Source organism: Acipenser ruthenus, chromosome 54 (genome assembly GCF_902713425.1).
Source record: "Acipenser ruthenus chromosome 54, fAciRut3.2 maternal haplotype, whole genome shotgun sequence".
In the NCBI taxonomy this organism is placed as follows: Eukaryota; Metazoa; Chordata; class Actinopteri; order Acipenseriformes; family Acipenseridae; genus Acipenser; species Acipenser ruthenus.
The window spans coordinates 4,689,229-4,713,070 of NC_081242.1; the positions used below are offsets into that span (position 1 = coordinate 4,689,229).

General features: G+C 41.9%; 1 protein-coding gene across 1 annotated transcript; it reads left to right on the forward strand.

The window, feature by feature from the left end:
- Positions 1–647: 647 nt before the first annotated feature.
- LOC117398356 (leukotriene B4 receptor 1-like) lies at positions 648–22,759 on the forward strand. Its single transcript, XM_033997365.3, has 3 exons — positions 648–721; positions 19,480–20,013; positions 21,051–22,759. Exons 2-3 carry the CDS (start codon positions 19,520–19,522, stop codon positions 21,583–21,585), a joined length of 1,029 nt encoding a protein of 342 aa, XP_033853256.1. The 5' UTR covers positions 648–721; positions 19,480–19,519; the 3' UTR covers positions 21,586–22,759.
- The last annotated feature ends 1,083 nt before the right edge of the window (positions 22,760–23,842 follow it).

Genomic DNA, 23,842 nt, shown 5'->3' on the forward strand with positions numbered 1-23,842 from the left:
TGTAAGTCGCCTTGGGTAAAGGCGTCTGCTAAATAAACAAATAATAACATACTGACTTGCAAGTTTATAACCAGGACTTTAAAAGGGAGAGACATGCTTGGAAACCATAGCTACAGTAATATGCAAGCCAGCTGTAAGACAACTTTAACTCCTTAGGCCCAGGTACAGTGCAAGCAACTAATTGGGTATGCAATAATAGAAGTGATGTTTGAAGAAAAAATAACTTTAAGGACAGCTGAGCCGGTCTTGGTTTTAGTGAGTCTTTACAGTTGGTTAGATACCATGGGTTTTTGTAAGTCTATTTCTCAAGTCTGGGTGATGTATCAATTATAAGAGATAGCTGTTCGTGATAAGACAAAGTGGAACTTTTTCCTTCAAGGACTCAAACTCCCAGAAGCAGCTCTTCTGTGTCCTTCAACAGGAAGTGCAGCATGGAAAAGAGTTCTTACAAATGCTAGGAAAAATGCGAGCGGTGAGCCGGGGATACAGATAATAATTGGGCATGCTAAATTGGGGTGATAAATAAATAATTGGCGACGACTAAATTTATTTAAAAAAAAAAACAAAAACAAAAAAAACACAAATCTACCTCATTGTTGATAAAAAAAAAAAAAAAATTGCCACGCCCCTTGGTACCTGTACTTCAGGTTACCACACAGAGATTCACAGTTCATACCTGCACGCTAGCCTGTTGTTTCCAGACCTTCCTTTCAAATTAAAGGTAAGGAATGTATTTTACAGTTGATAAAATCGGTTTAAATTATTATAAATGGTTCTGAGAAATGAAATAAATAACATTTAGCAATGGCATATTCCAGTAGTTTTCAACCTTTTTTAAAAAAAAAAATACCCCTTCTGTCTGAAGGTTTCAGTTTAAGTGCCACTGCAATTTCCCCTGAATGGTAGCACAGTTTCAATGGTAAACCTATCACAAAGGCAGAATAATCTGATTAACAGGTTTTTTTTTTTTTTTAAACCCATTTATTTAATATATAATTTGTCACAACGGTTTGGGACTGGCAAGAAACTTACAGAGATATACGTTATACCTAGAAATACCGCAGCTATCATTTTGATAGTTAAAAGTGGGATTGGATTGCTGCTGAATTTGAGAGATTCGCGCTTGTTTTATTTTCAGACGTGATTCATCAATCAACAGCTGTAAAAAAATACTTTTTTTCTATTTAAAAATACTTAGCTAAAATGAATACGCCAATACAAAGCATGCCTGCACAGCAAGCCTCGAGCGTGATTTAAATTGAAAAACAACAACAAAACGTTACTGAATAAAAGTGTACCAAACCAGCTATTGCAAGATTGGAGACGGAAATTACCGTTGAATAGCCAACAAAGTCAAACGCATGCACAAAATAAAAGGGTAAACAGAAAACACTTGTATAAAACAGACAAACAAACCAATCTCAGTCACTATCCTCTTCAGCTCCACAGAGTGTCTTAAGCTCCCGCTGCATGTCAAAAGTCGTCTCTGAGCTGCTAAACCCACTCTGTTTTATAGCCCAGCATTTGCAACCAAATGCACACATCCCCTTCCCACACCACCCCCAAGTCTCGTGTCAGTGGTCGTGTTGTCAAAGGTTTCCCTCACGTGTCACAAACAGGCTGCAAAAACTGGGTCACAGACTATACCATGAAGGAAAACAACAATAACATCAAAACGCTTTTTTTTTTTTTTTTTCGCAAACCAAAGTTTTTACGCTCTAAATATCACAGGCAAGATGGGGGAACGTGTGATTTACAAAGAAATGATGGGAAAAGTGAGGAAATCGGAATTAAAGGTTAGCACCATGTTTGGTATGTTAAAATAAACACGCTGTTTTGACGACATTTAACATAGAACAGTTTCGTAGCGTGGGACGCTGCAGTAGTTTTATACGCATTTAATATACCGCTGCGGTAGTTCTAGGTATGTATGCACCCCCGGTAGTTCTAGTGTTAGAACATAATTCCAAACAGTATTTGTGAATTGCTTCGAAACACACTTATTTGTTTTCTATTCGGCAGATATTATACATAATCTCAAACTGGAAATGGCTATCACGTTACCATTTACTTATAATCTCGGCATTTAAAATATTTACAACATCAAAAACACTATCCTCAATATAAAACTATATTAACTAACAAACCATCTAAATGATAAACTTTTTATTAAAACCAAGATAAAAAAAAAAAATCAAAATGCATTTGGTATAACTTTTTGTCACTTTACACATTCTGCCAACTCTTCTGTGTTTTCTTTCTTTGTTTTTCTTTTGCAAGAGAATCTATACAGAACACCGAAAACAATTCAACTACCTGTTATTGCTTTTAATAAAATGCAGCCGCGCCTAACAAATAAATAAAACATAACCCGTATTGTGATTATTATGTATGTAGCCCAGGTTGAAAACCCCTGTTCTATGAATATCAGTTTAATTATAAATGTGGTTGAAGTGGTTGGGTTCCAATAATCCACTTCGTTTCACTATTCATTGCAGTTTATTATAAAATGGATTGTTAGAATACTGCATGCTGATTCCAAGTCGTGACAATATCCACGATATAGTAGAAATTGCGAACTACTGTACTTGGGTAAAAAGGCAAATTTGTAGACCTGGGCTAACTTTGTATCACTGCGCCTCATCTGAAATCAAAGAAAACGTGAAACAGACAACTAAGATGAGATCAATTTATTATAAAATAGATTAAAACAAAGCTAAGTATACGACCTGGAAGTTGGTTACTTATTCCCCGTTCCTTATTCGTGGTGTAGTTGACAAAGCAGCACGTCCTTTTTCTGTGTGTTTTAACTTACTTACACATCTTGCTCAATTAATATATTGCTACTATTTAAAAAACAATCGCTCCTTTTTAAAAAAAAAACAAAAACGTAAATATTAATAGCAAATCTGTATCAGAAGCATAGCGGTACCCTATATTACCCGCTTGTTTCGCCCCATTTACTATTGTATTGTCATGCTGCCTAGCGGTAATTAAGCAACAATATCAAATTAGCAAAGGTTTAACACTTTACAGATTCATTTCTTTCATTTTCGGGTCAAAGTGTTAGTGGATAATGGGGCTAGTTAGCTTTAGATGTACCTTCATCCATCAGGGTGCTACTTAATTACAGTTGAGCCTATGGACAAACACAGACGTTCATGAAAAATGGGACAACTAGCCATGAGCGGGACAAAAATACGATTTGACTAAACTTGTGGGGACACCGGGACATGCTATCTAGAAAGATGGCTGTTCAGGGAAAATCGGGATGGTTGGTACAGTAGCATTACTACTACCAGTACTACTACTGCGACTACTAATAACAATAGCAATACTATTCTAATAATAATAACTTGAATTTTTTGGAATATTGTATTTTCTATTGTAATACTTGTAAGTCACCTTGGATAAATGTGTCAGCTAAATAGCTAAATAAATAAATAATAATAATAAACACACATGTCTTCTCAGTTGATGACAATTACTAATGTGTTATAATTCAATCTAATTCTGGATCTTAAGTTCTATAGTTTCTGCTGATTCAGTTTGATTTCTGCTGTTTTTGTATCAAAATCCATCTAAATACACATGGGGGACATAGAGGGGTTTGCCCTCTGTGAGAATCAAGTTTGAAATATGTGGCCCAGAAAGATTTAACCCCCGAAATACCCCAGTTACTTATTCAATTTGTGTTACATTTGCGGTAAGCGAATAAGAAGCTGGAATGCGAATAAGAAGCTGGCAGAATAAGAAGCTGGCAAATAAGAAGCCAACTTCAGCATTATACTTTGGACCCCATTTGTCAACAAGTAAGAGCAAAGGGATTCCTATGCATTTTTATTGGTTACACTTTGGGGTGCTGCTGCCTGTGGGGTACGGCTTGCTCACTAAAATCGTTAGTGTTTTTGCAGAGAGGAGACGATAACCTAGGGATAATCTCTGGATACTTCGATATTTGAGCAAGGCGTCCAAGGTGGGTAAATGGGGCGAAACAAGCGGGTAATATAGGGAACCGCTACGCTGCTGATACAGATATGTTATTAATATTTTCTTTTTTTTTTTTAAAGGAGAGTTTTTTTTTTAAATAGTAGCAATATATTAATTGAGCAAGATGTGTAAGTGAGTTGAAACACACAGAAAAAGGACACGCTGCTTTGTCAACTACACCACGAATAAGGAACCAGGAATAAGTAACCAACTTCCAAAGGTGGTTCCAAGTATGCCATATGGCAAGCAAAAATAAAAAAAATCCCTACGAACAGAACAACAACAAAAATGTCACGCCGATTTATGTTTGAAGAGTCAGCTTTGTGCTTCACTGTAACATTTTTTTAAAAAGCCTACATATTACAACTGAAAAATAAAATAAATAAATACATTCCGCTTACAAACAAACCTAAAGGCTGAGTTTGGTGCTGTCATTGCCCTCGTCATCAAACGACAAGCAATGACACCTACTTTAAAACAAGGAAAGAAAGCTCAATTCAATATTCAATAAGTCAATCATAATATATATATATATATATATATATATATATATATATATATATATATACAGTGCCTATAGTAAGTATTCACCCCCCTTGGATGATTTCACTGTTGTGTTACAACCTGAAGTCTTGATGCATTTAAATGGGATTTTTTTCCCTTTGATTTACGCAACCTACTCAATACTTTGAAGAGGCAAGAGAATTTTTTATTGTGAAACAACAGTTAATGAGAAATAAAAAAAACTGAAATGTCTTGGTTAGATAAGTATTCACCCTCCTGAGTCAATACTTGGTAGAATCACCTTTGGCAGCAATTACAGCTATGAGTCTTTTGGGATAAGTCTCTACCAGGTTTGCATATCTGGATCGTGCAATATTCACCCATTCTTCCTGGCAAAATTGTTTAAGCTCTGTCAACTTGGATGGACAGCAATCTTCAAGTCTTGCCACAGATTTACAATCGGATTCAAGTCCGGGCTTTGACTGTGCCTCTCTAGCACATTCACATTCTTGTTTTTAAGCCAAAGAAAAAGAAAAAAAAAATCCCATTTAAATGCATCAAGATTTCAGGTTGTAACACAACAAACTGTGAAAACGTCCAAGGGGGGTGAATACTTACTATAGGCACTGTATAATATATATATATATATATATATATATATATATATATATATATTAATATTATATTAAAAAAGCCACACAACAACGTGGTATTGCAACGTTATTCATTACACTGCACATACGTGGCGGATCAATAATACCACTGTCAGTAACATTTAATTGTCAGCTATCTTCTATTTTAAATTAATACACTACTGCTATATATAAACACATGTTATCAATCAATCTGATTTTCTAAAGCAATGTTGATGCTGAAATTGTAATATAAAACACTTTTCACTATTTGTGTGACTTTTAGACGTCGTTTTTCCTTTGGCAACGAAAGATATTATTAATCAAATCGCTGGTTCCCTTTCAATTCGAAGATGACCACCATTGCTGAATTTCCATAGTTTTTATTTATTTATTTATTTGACCTGACTCAACTACAGTATTCATTTCTAAAGTCCTACACACGTGGAAGGAAATATGTTGTACAGCAACCCATGAAGTGGAGACCACACAAAAAAGGCAACCAGCCTGGTATAATGCAGGTGAAACAGGACTGTTCTAGAGGTCTAAGTAAAACACTGCATCCCAACACATTTTTTTTTTCACCCAGGGGCAGGGACATAAAAATGTGAGATCAGCTACTGAAATGTGTCAACTGGCTTATTACAGTCTTTATGAAAAAATCTGTCCCATGCACATGTAGTGGATTTATTCTCCACTATCCAAAGAGACTCAGGATTCAGGTTTATTGTCAGCTCTAGATATTTTAATCAATGTATACAAGGGAAGAGTCTAAAAGAGACTGTTAACCCAAGTGGGGTTGCAGTTGATATTTATACAGTTTGTACAAGCTTGAAAATAGGGTGTGTCTGGTGTCTGTGTTACCAGAAAGTTTCAGTAGGACAATAAGATAGGGTGTAGCACAAGATAAAATCAAAACAGGAGCCAGTGTTATCAAAGGGCCTAGGGGTGAGATGTAATGTTGTCCAGAAGCTCGAGGGTTAACTGCTACTGTAATCACTGTCTTTTGTAGACTGAAAGGCATTTCATATTCAGTTAAATATATATATAATTGTCAGAATTCAATAATTTTCCTCTGCACACGTGACGTTATCATACACTACAGCAATCCAATAATGAGACCAGCTTTGTTTCTGCATGCAAAATTTTCGAACTGCAAAAACATGCTAGTTATCATCTATTAGTGAAACATATATAATACTGCATCCAGCATACCGTGTATACAGTATCATGAACATGAGACATAAATGAAGCCTATAGTATAAACATTACAATTGAGTGCAAATGTTAAACTTATTTAAGCATTTGAACCCGAAGGAGCGCTATTAGAATATGGATCTGTTAAAAAATAAATAGTTTTTATCCTGATTTTATGAAGAACTAGTTTGTGTTGCTTAGCGTTTACCTTAGTATTCCATGAGTAATGCGGTTTTCTCAGAAAACATCCGTGGTCTGTTCAGGTTCTTTCGGTTTAATCCAAGAGGACCCTGTAGTCTACTTCCAGTTGCGGCATAAATTGCAACTTAATACAGTACCAGATTTAATTTAAATATTCTACTGAAATGCAGCTGTTCGTACCGTGTTTTGTGAAGGGTTTGTTATCGGTATTTTTTTTAAATAGGGTTTGAGTGCATATTTGTATAGCCAGCTAAATTTCAGTAGGTTAGGCTACTTTTTTTTTTAATGTTTTTGGTAATCATGCTGTTTGTTGTGTTAAACAAGCATGACTGTACAGTACAGTGTTTCAAATGGTTTTGTATGTTTGGCATTTCTGTGTTTGTTTTATGACGGCTAATCAAAATATTTTTTTAATTCTATACATTCCATGTTATTTACACTAGAGCATCAAAGTGCATATCTATTTGTTTTACTTCAGAAATAAACAATATTTCTTTGGAAGTTCTTCTGGCTTTTGTGGGTATATGGGTGAGTGTAAGCCTATAGTGTATGCGATTTTTGTAAGCCTAATGTAATGAAAAATTTGAAATCGTTAGGCTACTTACCGTAACCCTGGGTCCCTGAAAAAGAAATATCAACCATTACGAGTTGGGAAATGACCCTCGTGTCACATGACCTGAGCACATATTTAAAAAGCTACCTGATAGGCCCGGTTTGACCACGTGTCTGTTGCATTCTGGAACAAGATGCTACGTCACACAGCAACCTTCGCCATTTGATTCCAAATGGCAATGAAGGCGAGCTAGCGACCTCGCAAATTTAATGGTTGTCATTTCTTTTTCAGGGAACCAGGGTTACGGTAAGTAACCTAACGTTCCCTTTCAATCTCGAAATGTCAACCATTACGAGTTGGGAAATGTAAACCCAAGCTGTCGCAGTGAGCCAAAAACCTTGCCCTGGTGCGAGCCTAACTGGAAAGCTGCTGCGCAAGAGGGCAAGCTGCATCAAGGACTCTGGACCCCACAGAAGGCGCAGCTGAAGTAGCCACATTCAGTCGGTAAAACCTTATAAACATGTGCAGTGTGGTCCATGCTGCAGCGTTACATATGTCAGGTAGGGTGCCCCATGAAACACTGCCCAAGACGTCATAGTCCCTCTAGTGGAGTGAGCTGTAACATGACTTGGAGAGGGTAGGTTAGCCAGCTCATAAGCTAGCCGGATCGTATCCACTATTCAGTGCGACAAACACTGCTTGGAAAGTGTTTGACCTTGAGTGCGTGACCCATAACACACCAATATCTGGGTTGTCTGTCGTCATGATTGAGACCTATCAATGTAACACCTTAGGACAGAGTGTAGTAAATCTGTGATCTGCTTCAGAGGAGAAGGGGGGTAGGTAGAACGCATCCAATTCCACTGTCTGGTTCAAGTGAAACTGTGAAACAACCTTACGCAGAAAGGCCGGGTTAGTGCGTAAAGTAACGTTATCACCGCTGCTGGCAAAGCACAAACAGGAACCCTCTATGGAAAAGGCCAATAACTAACTGACATGTTTGGAGAAAGGCTGTCTTAAAAGACAAGTGTTTAGGGTCCACTCAATGCAGAGGCTCGAAGGGGGCCTTCGTAAGAGCCTCTAGAACCAAGTACCAATGCCAGGAAGAAACCATCGGTTTAAGGAGAGGACGAAGCCGCCTAGCCCCTTTTAAAAACTGCACTGCCAATAAATGAGCTCCGGGAGACAGAGTCAATTTTGACATGGCACACAGATATAGCAACCAGGTACATCTTCAACGTAGAGGGGGATTTTCCCTCCTCTAGGAGGTCCTGTAGACAACACCCGACATGGGGCAGGAGGTGGGGTCATGGTCTCTCGCCAAGCACCACTCCTGGAAAATCCTCCATTTATAAGAATACTGAGACCTAGCATTCTGTAGTGTGGCTATAATGAAGTCTGAGAGTCCGAGGGCACTCAGACGCTCCCGTTCAGGGGCCAGACCCACAGCTGGACTGACCTGGGGGTCCAAGTGCCACAGATGGCCCTGAGCCTGACTGAGAAGGTCTCTACGTAGCGGGATCCACCATAGGTGCCCCTGAATGAGCTGGCTCAGAGCGACAAACCATATCCTCCTGGGCCAGTGCGGCGCAACAAGGAAGACCCTCGCGCCCTCGTTTCGTACCTTCTCCAAGGAGGACGGGATCAAAGCTGGGGGGGGGGGGGGAGGCATACAGCAAGCCCTGAGGCCAGCTGTGGGCTAGGGCATCGATTCCCAGAGGGCCCCCGCCTCTCTGAATCGAGAACCAAAGAGAGCAATGCGTGGACTCCTCTAAGGCAAACAGGTTGACTGTCGTACTGCCAAACCTGTGCCAAATCATGGCTACCACCTGGGAATACTGCACCACTTGGCGTGCCGAAGAGCCCCCCTCGATAGCAGGTCTGCTGCCTGGTTTGAAACCCCCGGCAGGTGGACTGCCCTGAGGGACAGAAAAAGCGGTTGTGCCCAGGTGAGCAACTGGAATGCCACTTGGTGCAACCCCAGGGACCGTAGCCCGCCCTGGCGATTGACATATGCCACGACAGCACTGATTGAAAATGGTGCAGGGCCAGGTGGACTGCCCTCAGTTCCAGCGCATTGATGTGGGCGGACTGCCACCTGCCAGTCAAGACCCCACGGGTCCCCCTGCACCACCTGCACTAACGGACAGACGGGCTTGCAATGCGCTTACCCTGTCGGCTGACAGGGAAGCGAGCATGGAGTGGGAATCCAGCCGGATCCCCAGGAAAACCGTCACTTGTAAGATGCTCCGTCACTAGAGCCGTGTGAGACACGGTTTGCTCCCGTGACTGGCCACAGATGAGCCAGTTGTCCAAGTAAGTGAGGACTCTGACCCCCTGCAGCCGCAGGGGTGCCAGAACTGCGTCCATGCACTTGGAGGTCCAGCTCGAAACTGGAGTGAGTAGCCGGAGTGGACGGTTGCAAGCACCCACGCCTCCATGCTAGAAGGTGGTGCTGGCTGAATGGGTGCAGGGCCTGAGCGGGCTGGGATGTGTTCGGCTGGCGCAGCCTCTGTTGAGGGCGCTGCTGGGGTCTCTGTCTGGCACTGCCCGCCACTGCTGAAGGTGTAGCCGGGGGAGATGGGCGCGTTGAGCAGGGACGCTTTGTCCACGTCCAGAACCCTGGCCTGGGAGAACCAAAGCTGGCGTTGTGCAACCACAAGTGCTCCCAGGTTACGTCCGATAGCTTGGCCACTGTACCGAGCTATGCAGAGCAGCTGGTCATTCACCAGCCTCAGCTCATTAATAATATGAGGAGAAGGCTGGGCAAACGTTCTGCAGCAGCTGCGATTGGTACACAGTCAGCAGACCAGCTGTGTTTGCTAGTCTCGCTGCCAGTGCCCCCGCACTGTATGCCCTTTTTAAGTGCGTCTCAGTGACTCTAAACTGTTTATTTGGGCAGGAGAAGTCACAGGACAGCGTTGAAATACTCGGTGTCTGCAGTAAAGCAGCCACAGCAGTATCAACGGGTGGGAAATGCTGGAGCCCCAGCTTCTCCGCGCCCTTGTGGGCATACAATGCTTGCACCCGTCTGGAGCAAGTGAGCGCTGATGCTGGGCTGCCCCACGAAGACTGCAACTCCTCCACAAAATCCGGGAGGACTGGGAGGGGCTTACAGCGCTGTGTAGTCGACACCAAGGTTTCAAAAACTGATCGGCCGGACCTGGGACTCCTCAGTCCAAGGGATCTGGACCCGGGCAGCAGCTCTGCTCACAAGGGCTGCTAGCTCGTCCGCCAGCGGACCGCTAGGAGCCATAGAGGTCTGTGCCAAGGTGGACGAGTGGTGACGTCAGGCCAGAAGCAGGAACCGAAAACACTGACACCAGTACTGCAGTTACGGTGCAAAGGCAGCGTGCGCTGTTTTATTTAAATAATACAAAAATAAATAAAATATTTAAACAGAAAACACAGTGCTCACAGAGCAAAATAACAGTTAAAACAAAACAAGTCTCGAACACAAAACAAAACAATACAGGTCAGGCTGGGCAATTGCTGTCACTGTTCCTGTATTACTATTACCGTTTCTCTCTCTCAATCCGCTCGTGCTCGCTCTCGTTCCTCCTCTAAACACCCACCTGGAGTGCAGAGAGCTGCAGGTTTTTATACAGGTGACCATCTCCCGATTAGCAACAATTACACAACTAATTAAATTCGGGAGATGGTCACCTTCTGCACGAGGTTTTTAAATTACTGTGGATGGTGCTTCCCACCCATGCTGCTAAACAAAACAGTAACATTTGGCTACGCCGTCAAAACAATAACAAAATACATTTTTAAATAAATACAAATAAACAATAACACGACATTCGCCGTCATATTTACCCCTAATAATTCATAACAATAATACAACAATACAACAAAAGAAATACAAAATAATAAACTGCAGAGGGGTGGAGGGGTAGACCCAGTTATAAAAATAAATAAACAAATATATTTAAAGAGCAGGGCTTTCTACCACCTTTCTACAAGGTCTCAGACAGGTAGCCCTCTTAACAGGAGGGGTCCTCCATTCCCCCTTCGAATTTGCCTTCCTCCACGGAGGCAGCCAGGGACACCACATTGTCCTGCTCCTCCTCAATCAGCTGAGACTGTAGGAGAGCAGGGACCAGTGCTGGAGCTGAGGGGGTCTCCAGTACCCCAAAAGCCAGAGTGAGTGCAGGGGGAGCTGTCAAATTGACAAGACGCTCCAACAACAACTGCTGATTTGCAACCGTGCTTGCTAGCTGCGTCATTTGTGCCCGTAAGGCTGACACATCTGCATTGTGCGAGTGCCTGCACTTCTTTGCTTTCTTGGTCTTGTTCTCCGGAGAGCGAGACACTGCCCGAACACTGCAGCTCGCAGACGGCTCATGCGAGGGGCTCCTCGAGAGTGTCAGCAAAGGCTGCGGAGAGCCAGAGGAGGTGGAACGACCTTCAGCATGGTCTGCCCTCTTAGTTTTTTGAAAGCTAGCGCACATAGCACAAAAGGTGTGATCTGCCAGCGCTAGCCAGGCATGATCAGTGCCCAGGCATTGGACGCACAAATTGTGGCCATCCTCTGGGGGGAGGCTGGCCCCACATTTCACACAATCGTGGAACGACATTGCACGGATGGATAAATGTGCAGGGTGCTCTGCACGGGAGTGCTATGCACCTGTACCGAGCAGAAGGTAAGACACTGGTGCTATGCACGGGAGTGCTAAGTACTGAGGTGTACTGGGCACGGGGACACTGAGGAAGTGCACCGGGATGCATGGGAGTGTACCGGGGCTATGCACCGGGTTAATCAAGATGAATGCACAGGGCACCGAGCACAGGGCACCGAGGGTGCTATGCACAGCAGTACAGTGCACGGGGTGCTGAGTGTACCGGGGCTACGCACGGGAGTGCTATGCACTGGGTAATGTACAGGGCATGGAGTACCGATGGATGTACGGGGTACTATGCACAGGCGTGCTATGTACCACCACAAAAGGCCCAAAATGCTATGCATGAAGTGCTATGCACTGGGTTAATGTGCTATAAGCTGCCGAGCCGGAGCTATGAGGCGCAGCACACTAAAACAACTGTAGCCGGTTTAAGACAGTATTTTTTTATTTTTTGGGGGGGAAAAACCCCAAAACAAAACTCGGTTTGGCACAAGGCACGACGCGGACCAGAAACCGAGACACTAAACAATTTGTGGAGGAGAAAATCCAAAATAGACGAGGCTGGAAACAGCAGCCACCGCTTCTCAGCCGCCAAAACCACACAGCCGTGTGATTTAGACTATAAGAGAAACTACCGTCGCATCCAAAGGAAGGGGCAAGCCAGCTTCCAAGGAGGAATAGTGAGGTACTTTTATATGAAGAGCAAGAGATTCTCAAAAACGGAGCCAGACACATCTGCTCAGGTTGGAGTGAGGAATCAAATGGCAAAGGTTGCTGTGTGATGTAGCGTCTTGTTCCAGAATGCAACAGACACGTGGTCACACCGGGCCTATCAGGCAGCTTTTTAAATATGTACTCAGGTCATGTGACACGAGGGTCACTTCCAAACTCATAATGGTTGACATTTCGAGATTGAAAGGGAAGTGTACATGTAGGTTTTAAATACTCATTCACCTTCTATCACTGACTGACATGGTTTTTATTATTTATTTACTTACTCTGTACAGTACAATATGATGCTTTGTTACGATTGTGAAAAGCTTGAAATGTTAGCTACGATCAGCCGTTCAGTGTGCATTCTCAGTGGGAGCTGTAGTTCAAACTGGAGAGTGTTCCTAAATGATTGTATTGTTACAGGTTCAGTCAGAACTACTTAAAAACGGTTACCAAATTGTACAACTGCGCATGCGTAGCATTCGTTTTTAAAAGTACTTTTCTATATTAAAATACACATTTTTAAACCTCCCCACCCACAAAAGGCACTAAAGACTACTTAAATGCAGTAACGTGCTAAACGGGAGTAGTAACTGTCCAGTAGTTTTTTTTACCCACAGGTGAATAATAAAAAACGCTCTCCCAGCATCAAACTTACATGAAAGAGAGGGGGAAGGCGCTGGCGTCTGGCAGCTACTATGGTAAACCGGACAGTTCCAATCCCCACTGCACCGCGGAGTGACCTGAGGCACCGCCTCCAAGCTTCTGCAGCAGCTAATACCTGGGGCCGTCAGCAAGGATGGGAAAACGCCGGAGGTGGGGCACCAGCACCTTCCAAAGCAGGCTCCGCCCCAGCCTCAGCAGCCCCAGAAGGGGCCCTGAAGGCTTGTGGCCTCAGACCCACCCATTCGCACAACACCAGCTGCAATACTGGTGCAAGTGCACCTCAGACTCCTGGGTGCTCGCCACCGTACACACCAGTTACGTGCGGGACCTCCTCCCTTTTGAGGGATCATGGTCACATCCGTGAACGATCCTCTCCAGGTCTTGGCTCTCAGGCAAGAAGTAGAAACACTACTTCTCAAACAAGCTATCCATCTCATAGAACACACCTCTCAAAAAGAGGGGTTCTACTCAAGATACTTCTTGGTGCCAAAAAAGCACGACCTGAGGCACCTCAATGGGTTCTTGAGGGAGAGGAGGTTCCAGCTGGTCACACATCGCCACATCCCCCAGTCTGTCCGGCAGTGGACCTAAAGGATGTGTACTTTCACGTTCCTATTCGTCCAGCTCACAGGAAATATCTCTGCTTCGCCTTTCAGGGGAACGTCTTTGAGTTTTCCATGCTGCCATTCTGTATCTCCTTAGCCCCCCGCACATTTTCAAAGTGCATGGATGCCATCCTCACTCCCTTGTGGCTGCAAGGGATCAGGGTGATGGACTACCTGGATGACTGGTTGATCTGTTCCCAGTCCCAGGAAGGAGCAGTGGCCCACACAGCGATTGTGGCAATTAATTGCCAAAAGCCAATTAATACCGGTGCAAAGTACGGCCTACTTGAGTCTCTAGCTGGATTCCTTTACGATGCGAGACTACCTGTCGGACGATAGAGTAGCTGCCATTCGCAACTGTCTGGTTCTGTTTCAACAAGGGTTCACAGTACAATTGGTGTTGTGCCAGAAACTGTTGAGTCTGAAGGCCGCGGCTTCATCAGCTATCCAACTGGGGTTACTCCACATGTAACCACTCCAAGCGTGGCTCAATGCCTTTTGTATTTAAATGAACAATTAAACATAAAAGGGTTCATTTTCTAATATACCACAAATAGCACTACTTCAAAAACTATAAAAATGAAAGTAGTTTTTTTTTTAAGTAACATAATTCAAAGTAGCATATAAGTAACACAATCCACACAGATGTATCGCTTCTTTCCCTGTGCATTTACCACATACTGCTCTTTCACAATGTGCACAGATACCAGAAGTTTTATTTTTATTGCATTTAGCTAACCCTGCATTGTTTTCTCTTGCGTGTGTCACTGGGTTGAGCACTGAATCCAGGTTGAGCTACATTTGCCTGCTGCTTTGCAGTTTTCTGATCAAAATGTTTCTGCCAAAGCTCTGTGGCTAGCTTCAAGATAAAATCTCTCCTACTGATATTTTCCCTGGTTCATTCCTTGTACAAAACAAAGGAATTCATGGCTGCCAGGTCCAGTACATTGTAAAATACAGCAACTGGCCACCGACGAGGACTGGCTTTCACTGAGTACTGGCGTGCCATCTGGTCTAAAATGTCCACTCCATACTTTGTATCACTGTATAAATCCATAGTCTCTGATTTCTTCTTGTCAACAGGCAACTGACATATGAAGGGAGCTGAGAATAATTACATTCTTTCTCGGATTGCACTTGTAAACAGTAGCACAGTCATTGAGTTTCAAAATTGTACTGGAGTACAGCTGTGGTTGCAAGTTTTGCGCAGATGGTGGAAGCTCTCTTCTTGCTTTGTTCACTGTTCCAACCAGGCTGTTTTGCCAATCATCATTTTGTTGAAGTTTTGTGGTGTAGCATTCGCATATCGATCAACAAATGAAAACCACTGAGTGCTATCGATGTTGCATTTTGTAAGTCAATAAAATGAAGCGCATTTTGTATCGTGTTTACCCGATCATGGGCCCAGAAAGACATGATCATATATACACCATCACAGTCCTTTTAAAGGTTAATAAAGAGGGTAACCTAACCCAAGCTCCTATTGTATGTTGTGTTCAATCTGCAGTTTGATATGCCCTTCTTGGAGCATGCTACTTTGAAACACAAATATAAATCTGTGTGCTGTCTTCATAGCAGTGCAGAGGCTGGGCCCTAGCCAGTGACCCCACACACTGCAAGTGAACATCTTAACCACAATGCAGAAGAGCCGGGCTCATCGGCATTCATGGTTTTAGAACTTATAACTTCTTCTCATCTCACTGAAAGTGGACAGAATCTGGAACAGCTGTGAACAGTACAACCTATAATGTAATTCTGCATGATGTTTGAGTCCTGACCAAATCCCTATTGAAATGAATGGTTACATACCCTCTACAATCCGGAACCTGTCTATTGTGGAATCCATTTGTAAGTCTCTTCTGCCTAAATTCAATGTAAATCTGTGTTTTTTCTTTTTCTAAGTTTAAAACTAGCATAAAAAACAAGCAAAAACAGTTTACACTCACATGTTTCATCAGCAGCATTCCAAATGCTCAAACAACAAGCTATCTCTTGAAAGAAAATGTGCTCTTATCAAAAAAGCTGAATGTTCCCTGAAACCAACACAAAAACAGCTAAGTGAAATCTAATCTAAATCGCAAGGCAAACCGTTTTAGCATTCTGAAAAGGAAAGATGCCTACTTAAAGCAACACAGAGAAAACCTGCATGCCAGCAGACAGAGTCTGAATCCCACATGCAGCTACAGTATGAACAACTGAATGTCTTTCTATGGGAATGGTTTAAACAAGCTTGTGCTAATAAGAGGTACAGATTTTGTTGAGGCATTGTTGATTAAAGTTTGCTGAGGCATTATTGGCACTTGTTTTGTGTGTTAGTACGTTTTTGTTCGTCTATTTATTTTGGCCTCAAGTGCCGTGTCCTGTTTTTGTGTTCTCTTGTTTTGTTTATTAAATGCTGAGCACAACCAAGTGCTCAGCTTCACCAACCTTGCTGTCTCTGTCTGTCTGTTTCTTCCGGGTCTGACGTGTCACCACTCAGCCAGCCTTGTGACAGACTGACATTAGGGATTGTTGTCATTCAAATAGATCATGAAGCCTTCCTGGAGATAGGGATGATGGCACTCCAGTTTACACAGGATATAAATATACAGTGAGGTGAACACACAGTGAAGTCTATACATGAGTTGAACACAAAGTGAAGTCTTTACAGTGAGCTGAACACACAGTGAAGTATATAAATGAGGTGAACACACAGTGAAGTCTATACACAAGGTGAACACACAGTGAAGTCTATACACAAGGTGAACACACAGTGAAGTCTATACACAAGGTGAACACACAGTGAAGTCTATACATGAGGTGAACACATAGTGAAGTATATACCGTGAGGTGAACACACAGTGAAGTCTATACACCAAGTTCTATTATGTTCTTTTAGTTTCATTGATGAGGTTTTTTTTAAAACACATTCCCCACAATATGCATTAGTCGAACAGTTATAATCAGTGGTTAAATCCTGCCAGGCCCAGTTTCTCCACGACTTCCAGTGAGGCAAGCTGCGAGGCTTGCTTCAGCACACTTGGTGCTGAGGCTAGACGATCCCAGGAGGAGCATAACTCCTCCATGAAGTCAGGGAAGGCTGGGAAAGGTTGCGGGCGAAAAGCGCAAAACGGACCAGCATGGTTCAGCCGCTGTTGTTCAGGGGACCTGCAGGAACATTGCACCGCATCCCCTCAGTGCATCCCATAAGAGCTCTGGCTCCACTCCTACCCCCATCTCATCTCACCCCAGGAGGCTGCTAATGAGAAAGTGTCCTCCTCTGCCAGCTGGGACGACTCATCCCGTGCACCCTGATCTCCCCTGAGGGAGGGAAGATACGGTATCTCTGGTGGCGGTTGAGCCAGGGCTGCGGCCAGAGCCGCAGGTACCTGCTGTCTGGACAGGAGCTCCAGGACCTGAGCCATCTGCGCCTTGAGATCCATTATGTCCCTGGCTTGTCTAGAGCACTTCACCCGTCTTGCTTACGGAGAACGGGAGTGGCTACGAGGGGTCGCCACCGAAGCATGGTCTGAGGAGGAGGGGTTCTGGGGCTCCAAGTGCCGCCGACGGTCCAGCGACAGGGTACGTGAAACCCATCCATGTGGCCCTTTCCAGCCGTTTCTGGCGTACCCAGGGCTGAAAAGCCGCACCGATGTCGCAGGCCACCTCACTTCCAAGGGCCAAGGTGGTGTGTTGGATGCCCAAGCATCACGCACACAAGGTAGGCCTGTCTTCCTGAGGGATATTAGCCCTGCAGGACGTGCAAGCATGGATACCGGCCTTACTCAACATTACGCTGGGGTATCGTGTGCCTCTATTGCCGCGTTACCACCGAACACCATGCAGGTTTAGTGGAATAAGCACCACATGCACTAAGTGTGTAGCGTGCTCCTACATCGAGCGGCAAGTGTAACCCGCATCGAGGGCGCTATGCGCACCGAGGCACTAACACTGCACACTGTGGGCGCAACGAGTACACCAAGCGCTGTTGTCTACATCTCCCTGCTCCCAAATGATAAATGTAACTCTCCCACGAAAAGTAAGATGCTTCAGTGTGTATAACCAGAGGTAATACTATCTCTAGGTTCTGGGTACAGGAACCTCTCGAGCTTTGCTGTCTAGGTTCCACTGTCCCCAGAACCGCTCATACTGAACCAGCCATTATTCTATTTATAATTTCTCAAAATTGTTAATTATTATTAATAATGGTAATAACACAACAATGCTACAGCTGCTACGACTACTACCAATAATAATAATAATAATAATAATAATAATAATAATAATAATAATTTAGTGTCACAGGTTAGGTATCAAATTAATTGTATTTTATTGTCCCTTGATAGACAATTATAATTGTAAACATTTTCAAGGCTTGTAAGTACACCTTGCTTTTAGGGAAAAATTGGTATTTGGGTGTTCGCCTCAAAAATGCATTGAGCACAACTGGCAACGCACAGAAAAGGCAGACTGGGAAATGCCAGCAACAATTCCGACTGTTTAAAACATGCTTTCAAAAGTTCTTAACAAATTGATGCAATTGTAAGTGTTGCAATTGTCTGCAGTTTTAGTACATCTCATAATGATAATAATAATAATAATAATAATAATAATAATAATAATATGAGAACCCTCATTTGCACTCCAAACCATTTTTGCAAATTTATTCAGGAACACCCATAATTACATATTCATCTAAGGCTGAACCACAAAGAAAAACTGCTGCCGCAAAGCATTCCCTAAAAAGTAACTGATCATGATCTGATTTCTTTTTGTAACTAGGTGACATATTAGTTGTGTCTATTATTATTATTAATTTCTTAGCAGATGCCCTTATCCAGGGTGACTTACAATTGTTACAAGATATCACATTATACATTATTTCACATTATACAGATATCACATTATTTTACATACAATTACACATTTATACAGTTGGGTTTTTACTGGAGCAATCTAGGTAAAGTACCTTGCTCAAGGGTACAACAGCAGTGTCCCCCACTGGGGATTGAACCCACAACCCGCCGGTCAAGAGTCCAGAGCCCTAACCACTACTCCACACTGCTGCCTAACAATAAACGTTTATGCTATAGATGTGTAACTTTTGACTATTGGAATCAATAAATGGAAACACTAACAGCCATTGCTTTTGTGTGCACTCATTTGCAGACATCAAATGAATCACATTTTTCTTTACAATTTCAGTTTCACACAGCTTCACCAAAATTGCAACATATTAACTTTAATAAGAGATGACATCTCTTGTGGCTGTAGCTACTGAAACTTATGAATCTTATGATAAGAGACACCCTACACACAATATCTTACCTTATTATAATCATAAATTATTGTAATTGGGAGCTACTATAAAACATAAAAAGAGTTATGGTATTTAAACTTTAGATCTGTACTGTAGTTTCTTATGCACAAGATAAGATGCTCTGGAAATATAATGGTGATTCGATGATTGCTCTCATGTGAATTATAATTAATGGAAAAATGAGGAAGGTCTGTACCAATAATTGAACATTAATTTTCCCCCATTGAACTGAGATCGCTATATTTATACAGGAGCAGTCCAGCATCTTTTTTCTTTAGCTTCTGCAGAAGCCTCCTATTCCAAACCAGACCAATTCCTCCAGACTATGAACCTTCTCCCCCTCCCTTTGCCACCTTCTTCTTCCCTTGGCCTCAACCTCTCAAATCCTGGGCACTTGACCTTGTTATGTTCTTGCGAGAAAATGTGAGATCTCTACTTCTTTAAACCTGAAGAAAACATGTGCCTTTGTTTTTCCCCTTTCTTTTCACAGGATCTTGATTCCCAACCGTATTCCAGACCAGCATCAAACAATGAATTTCTCCTCTTCTCCCTCCCCATCCTTCTCCTCTTCTCCCTCCCCATCCTCATCCCCTGGCTTATCTCCAGTCCTGGGCACTGTCATCCTGACCTTGGCATTTGTTCTGGGTTTCCCCGGGAACTTGTTTGTGTTGTGGACAGTGTTGTGTCGTGTGGCCCGTCGCTCTGTCACCTGCCTGCTGGTCTTGAATCTGGCCGCAGCAGACACCCTGGTTCTGCTCACCACTCCCTTCTTCATGCGTTACGTCGCAGGGGGGCAGGGATGGGAGTTTGGGATAGCCTTCTGCAAGCTGGTTCATTACTTCTGCAGTGTCAACATGTTCACCTCCATCTTCCTCATCACTGCCATGAGCCTTGACCGCTTCCTGGCCGTGTCCCGTCCCTTCCTGTCCCAGCAGCTGCGTACCAAGAGGGCCCTGCTTAAGACTCTGCTGGTCATCTGGAGCTTGGCTTTCCTCTTCGCAATTCCCATGCCCGTCTACCGCAGGTGAGCTTTTATAAGAGGAGATATCGGGTGCATTTATAAGTGTGGAGACTGGGGCACATGCTTTTAGAAGAGAAGAGATAGGGGACCAATAGTCTTCTACTATGGGTGAGTGTTTATAAGGAGTCCTAATGCCTTTAAAGGAGATAGTGACCGCATGTTCAGACGAGAACATTTTAATATCCACATTTATAAGAGAAAATGTCCATCATCTTCTTGCTAAAGACCTATAGAGTCTATGTATCTTGGTAATGGAAGAGAGAGGAACCACATGTCCTTCAAGAACAATTCCAGTAAATCGTATCCAGTATGCATAGCTATCATGTTATTTTTTTGCATAGCCTTTTAAACAATACAACTAGTGAGTCTCTTGCACTCTTTTCCGTGCTGCTGAATTTGAGTCCATCTCCAGAAAAAACAGAAGTTAAAGTAAAAAACAAAATGTTGTAAATGTTTGCCATTTATTTATTCCAAATAACTCCCAGAAGCTATACACATTTGAGTACCATGGGGGGGGGGGGGGGGGGGGGGGGCACATACAAACAGACACACAGACAAATACACACAAACAGAAATGCCCACACACAAAAGGATGGAAATAAGACTCCTATTACATAGCACTTTCACCCATTGCCCCCATAGCAACCATTACATGTATTGAACTAGTTCAGTTATCAGCAATAAGTAGTTTGTCAATTAAATTATTATTAAAAGTACCATATATTAAAATACTAAAAATGTTAAAAGTACCAGATGTTAACAAGCAGTTGGTAAATATTCTTCACTAAATGCTTCAAATAAAATACCATAAAAAATTCCCCTCTACCATATGTGTGTGTTTTTCATATGTGAAAGACCTACAACATGATGGCAAATATATATTAGGTAAGATTTACTGGAAGTTTTTTTTTGTTAGCACCATGGACTGGAATATTGAACTGAAAAAAGAATGTTCTCAACACAACTTATTAAAAGCAAGTGTAAAACACAGCCCTACGTTACTAACAAACTATTATTTTCTTTTTCTCCTTTTTGAATAGCGTTTTTCCAATTGGAGGATTGTTTTACTGCATACCATTCCACAGCGATCCAAAGCACATGATTTTCCAATACCTGATGGAGACCATCGCTGGGTTTCTGATTCCCTTCACCATTATCCTATTCTGCTCTTTATACATTTGCTGGAAATTGAGAAGCACCGCGTTTGAGAACAAAAGCAAAAGCAGACAAATTATCCTTTCTATTGTGGTCGCTTTCTTTCTCTTCTGGATGCCCTACCACATTGTGAACCTGATCCAGGTTTCGGGTGCTTTAGCTGGGGAAGAATCAGTCAAGAAAGCCCTCCTGGATGTTGTGGACACCACCAAACCCAACGTGACGGCTTTCGTGTTCTTTAGCAGCAGCATCAACCCAATTCTCTACGTCTTTGCCGGGAGCTCTAACATCCAGAGCGACGGCCTCAATTTCATGGCTGTCATGTTGGAGAAAACCAATTCCGAAATGCCGGGATCAAGGGGTTTTTCCCAGCCAAGAAGAGATTCACCAGAGAATAAAACACTTTCCCTGTCAACTTGAAGCAACCCGATGTCTACCGGTAGAGTAGAGCCTAATTGCAGTCTAGAATTTCACAGAATTTCAACTAATACCTGTGGAGAAGACAAATTGGAAGCTCTACTGATAGAAACTCAGTGGGTTATCTAGCCATGTTGTTAATGCTGAATTCCTGGGATCCTTTAATTTGTGTGCCATTAGATTGCTGTTTTTTCACTCAGGATCAATCATCTAGAAGCTTTCACAGACAACATGTGGTCGGTGGTTCTAATTTCATTATGTTAGTGATAAAATACCTTCATGTGACACAGCTGTTAGACCTAATTTACACCCTGCTTGAATGCTAGCGCTGGCCAGCGTTATGAAGCATACTGTACCAGGCGTGTGGGTAACTTGAAAAATATCTCTTGGCAATTGAAGCTAGACTTACTGGTCAACAGTTTAAAATCAAAGGTTTCTATGATGATTGATCTTTTTTTAAAAAAATACCTTCTTGTACATGAAAAGGAATATATGGTGAACTGTCTATGGCTCCATTAAATCATAGAAATTAATGAAGGCCTGGTAAAACAAGTGAGGGGGAGCAATAATAACATAGGACCATATTTAGATTTAGTAAGAATGCCATACGTCTGGGAAAATGTTTACAGCTAACAATGAATGACCTTGGCCAGAAAGCAGGTGATCTAAAAACAGGATTTTTGTAAAAAGAGGGAGGTCACGTTTAGTTTAAAGCATTGAATAGGTAAAATGGGGCTGTTATATTGACTATGTTCTTGATAGACTGGATTTAAGTGAAAATAATTGGATCTATAATTGTAGACTTAGAAGTTTGCTATGAAACTTCTAACAGCCTCTATCCAATACGTTTTAGTTAATTTTTAAACCACATCTATACATGTAATAACCAACTTACTAAGGAGGATGTCTTTTGATGTTAAAAGGGAAATATATTTTTAATCCAGGATTGGAATAATTGAACCAAAGTAAGTGATATATATTGAACACATCTTTCTATATGTATTCTTCTATAATTTTTCACTGTATTGTTTTATGCATTTTTTTACTGTATATCATGTATTATGCATTTCATTGTATTTAAAGTAATATGGATTTTCTTATGGTTACTTCATCTTGTAAAGAGCTTCGTGATGGTGGTCCACTGTGAAAGGTGCTATATAAAATGAAGATTGATTGATTGATTGATTGATTGATTGATTGATTGATTGATACTTGCACTGTATTCACGTGCATGCTATTTTCCCTTGTACCAAAAAAGAATAACATGAGTTTAAAAGTTCACCTCACATATTTTGGAAATGTAGGGGAGGTGGATTATAGGATGATGGCCAATTAGAAAGAGTTACTGGGTGTATTTGAAAATGTTATTCACTTGAAGGACATGAGCTGTCAAGGCATATTAATGTTTAAGAATTAATTATGCCGTCTGACATAAAAAGCAAAGCAAAAATTCTATAAAATCTGAGGTAAAATCCTAGTCAAGTGTCACTTAACTTGCTAACTACAAGCTGATGTGATCCATGCTCTGAAGATCTCTGATCGAGCTGATTGCTGTTGTTGTCGTATTCAGAAGTCTTTGCCTGTGAAGACAGTTTCTGTCCTTACATTATATTCTACACTTCCATATATATTTTGGAAGGTAAGAACTATTTAGAATCTGTATCTCTCTTATATTGATGCATTGCTTATAAGGTATAGGATTTATGTTTTAGTTGTGAAGAGTGATATATATATATATATATATATATATATATATATATATATATATATATATATATATATATACATACAGTGCCTTGCAAAAGTATTCAGACCCCTGACCAATTCTCTCATATTACTGAATTACAAATGGTACATTGAAATTTCGTTCTGTTTGATATTTTATTTTAAAACACTGAAACTCAAAATCAATTATTGTAAGGTGATATTGGTTTTATGTTGGGAAATATTTTTAAGAAAAATAAAAAACTGAAATATCTTGCTTGCATAAGTATTCAACCCCCACACATTAATATTTGGTAGAGCCACCTTTCGCTGCAATAACAGCTTTAAGTCTTTTGGGGTAAGTATGTACCAGCTTTGCACACAGTGTCGGAGTTATTTTGTCCCATTCTTCTTGGCAGATTTGCTCCAGGTTGTTCAGGTTGGTTGGACGACGCTTGTGGACCGCAATTTTCAAATAGTGCCACAGATTCTTAATGGGATTGAGATCAGGACTTTGACTGGGCCACTGTAGGACATTCACTTTTTTGTTCTTGAG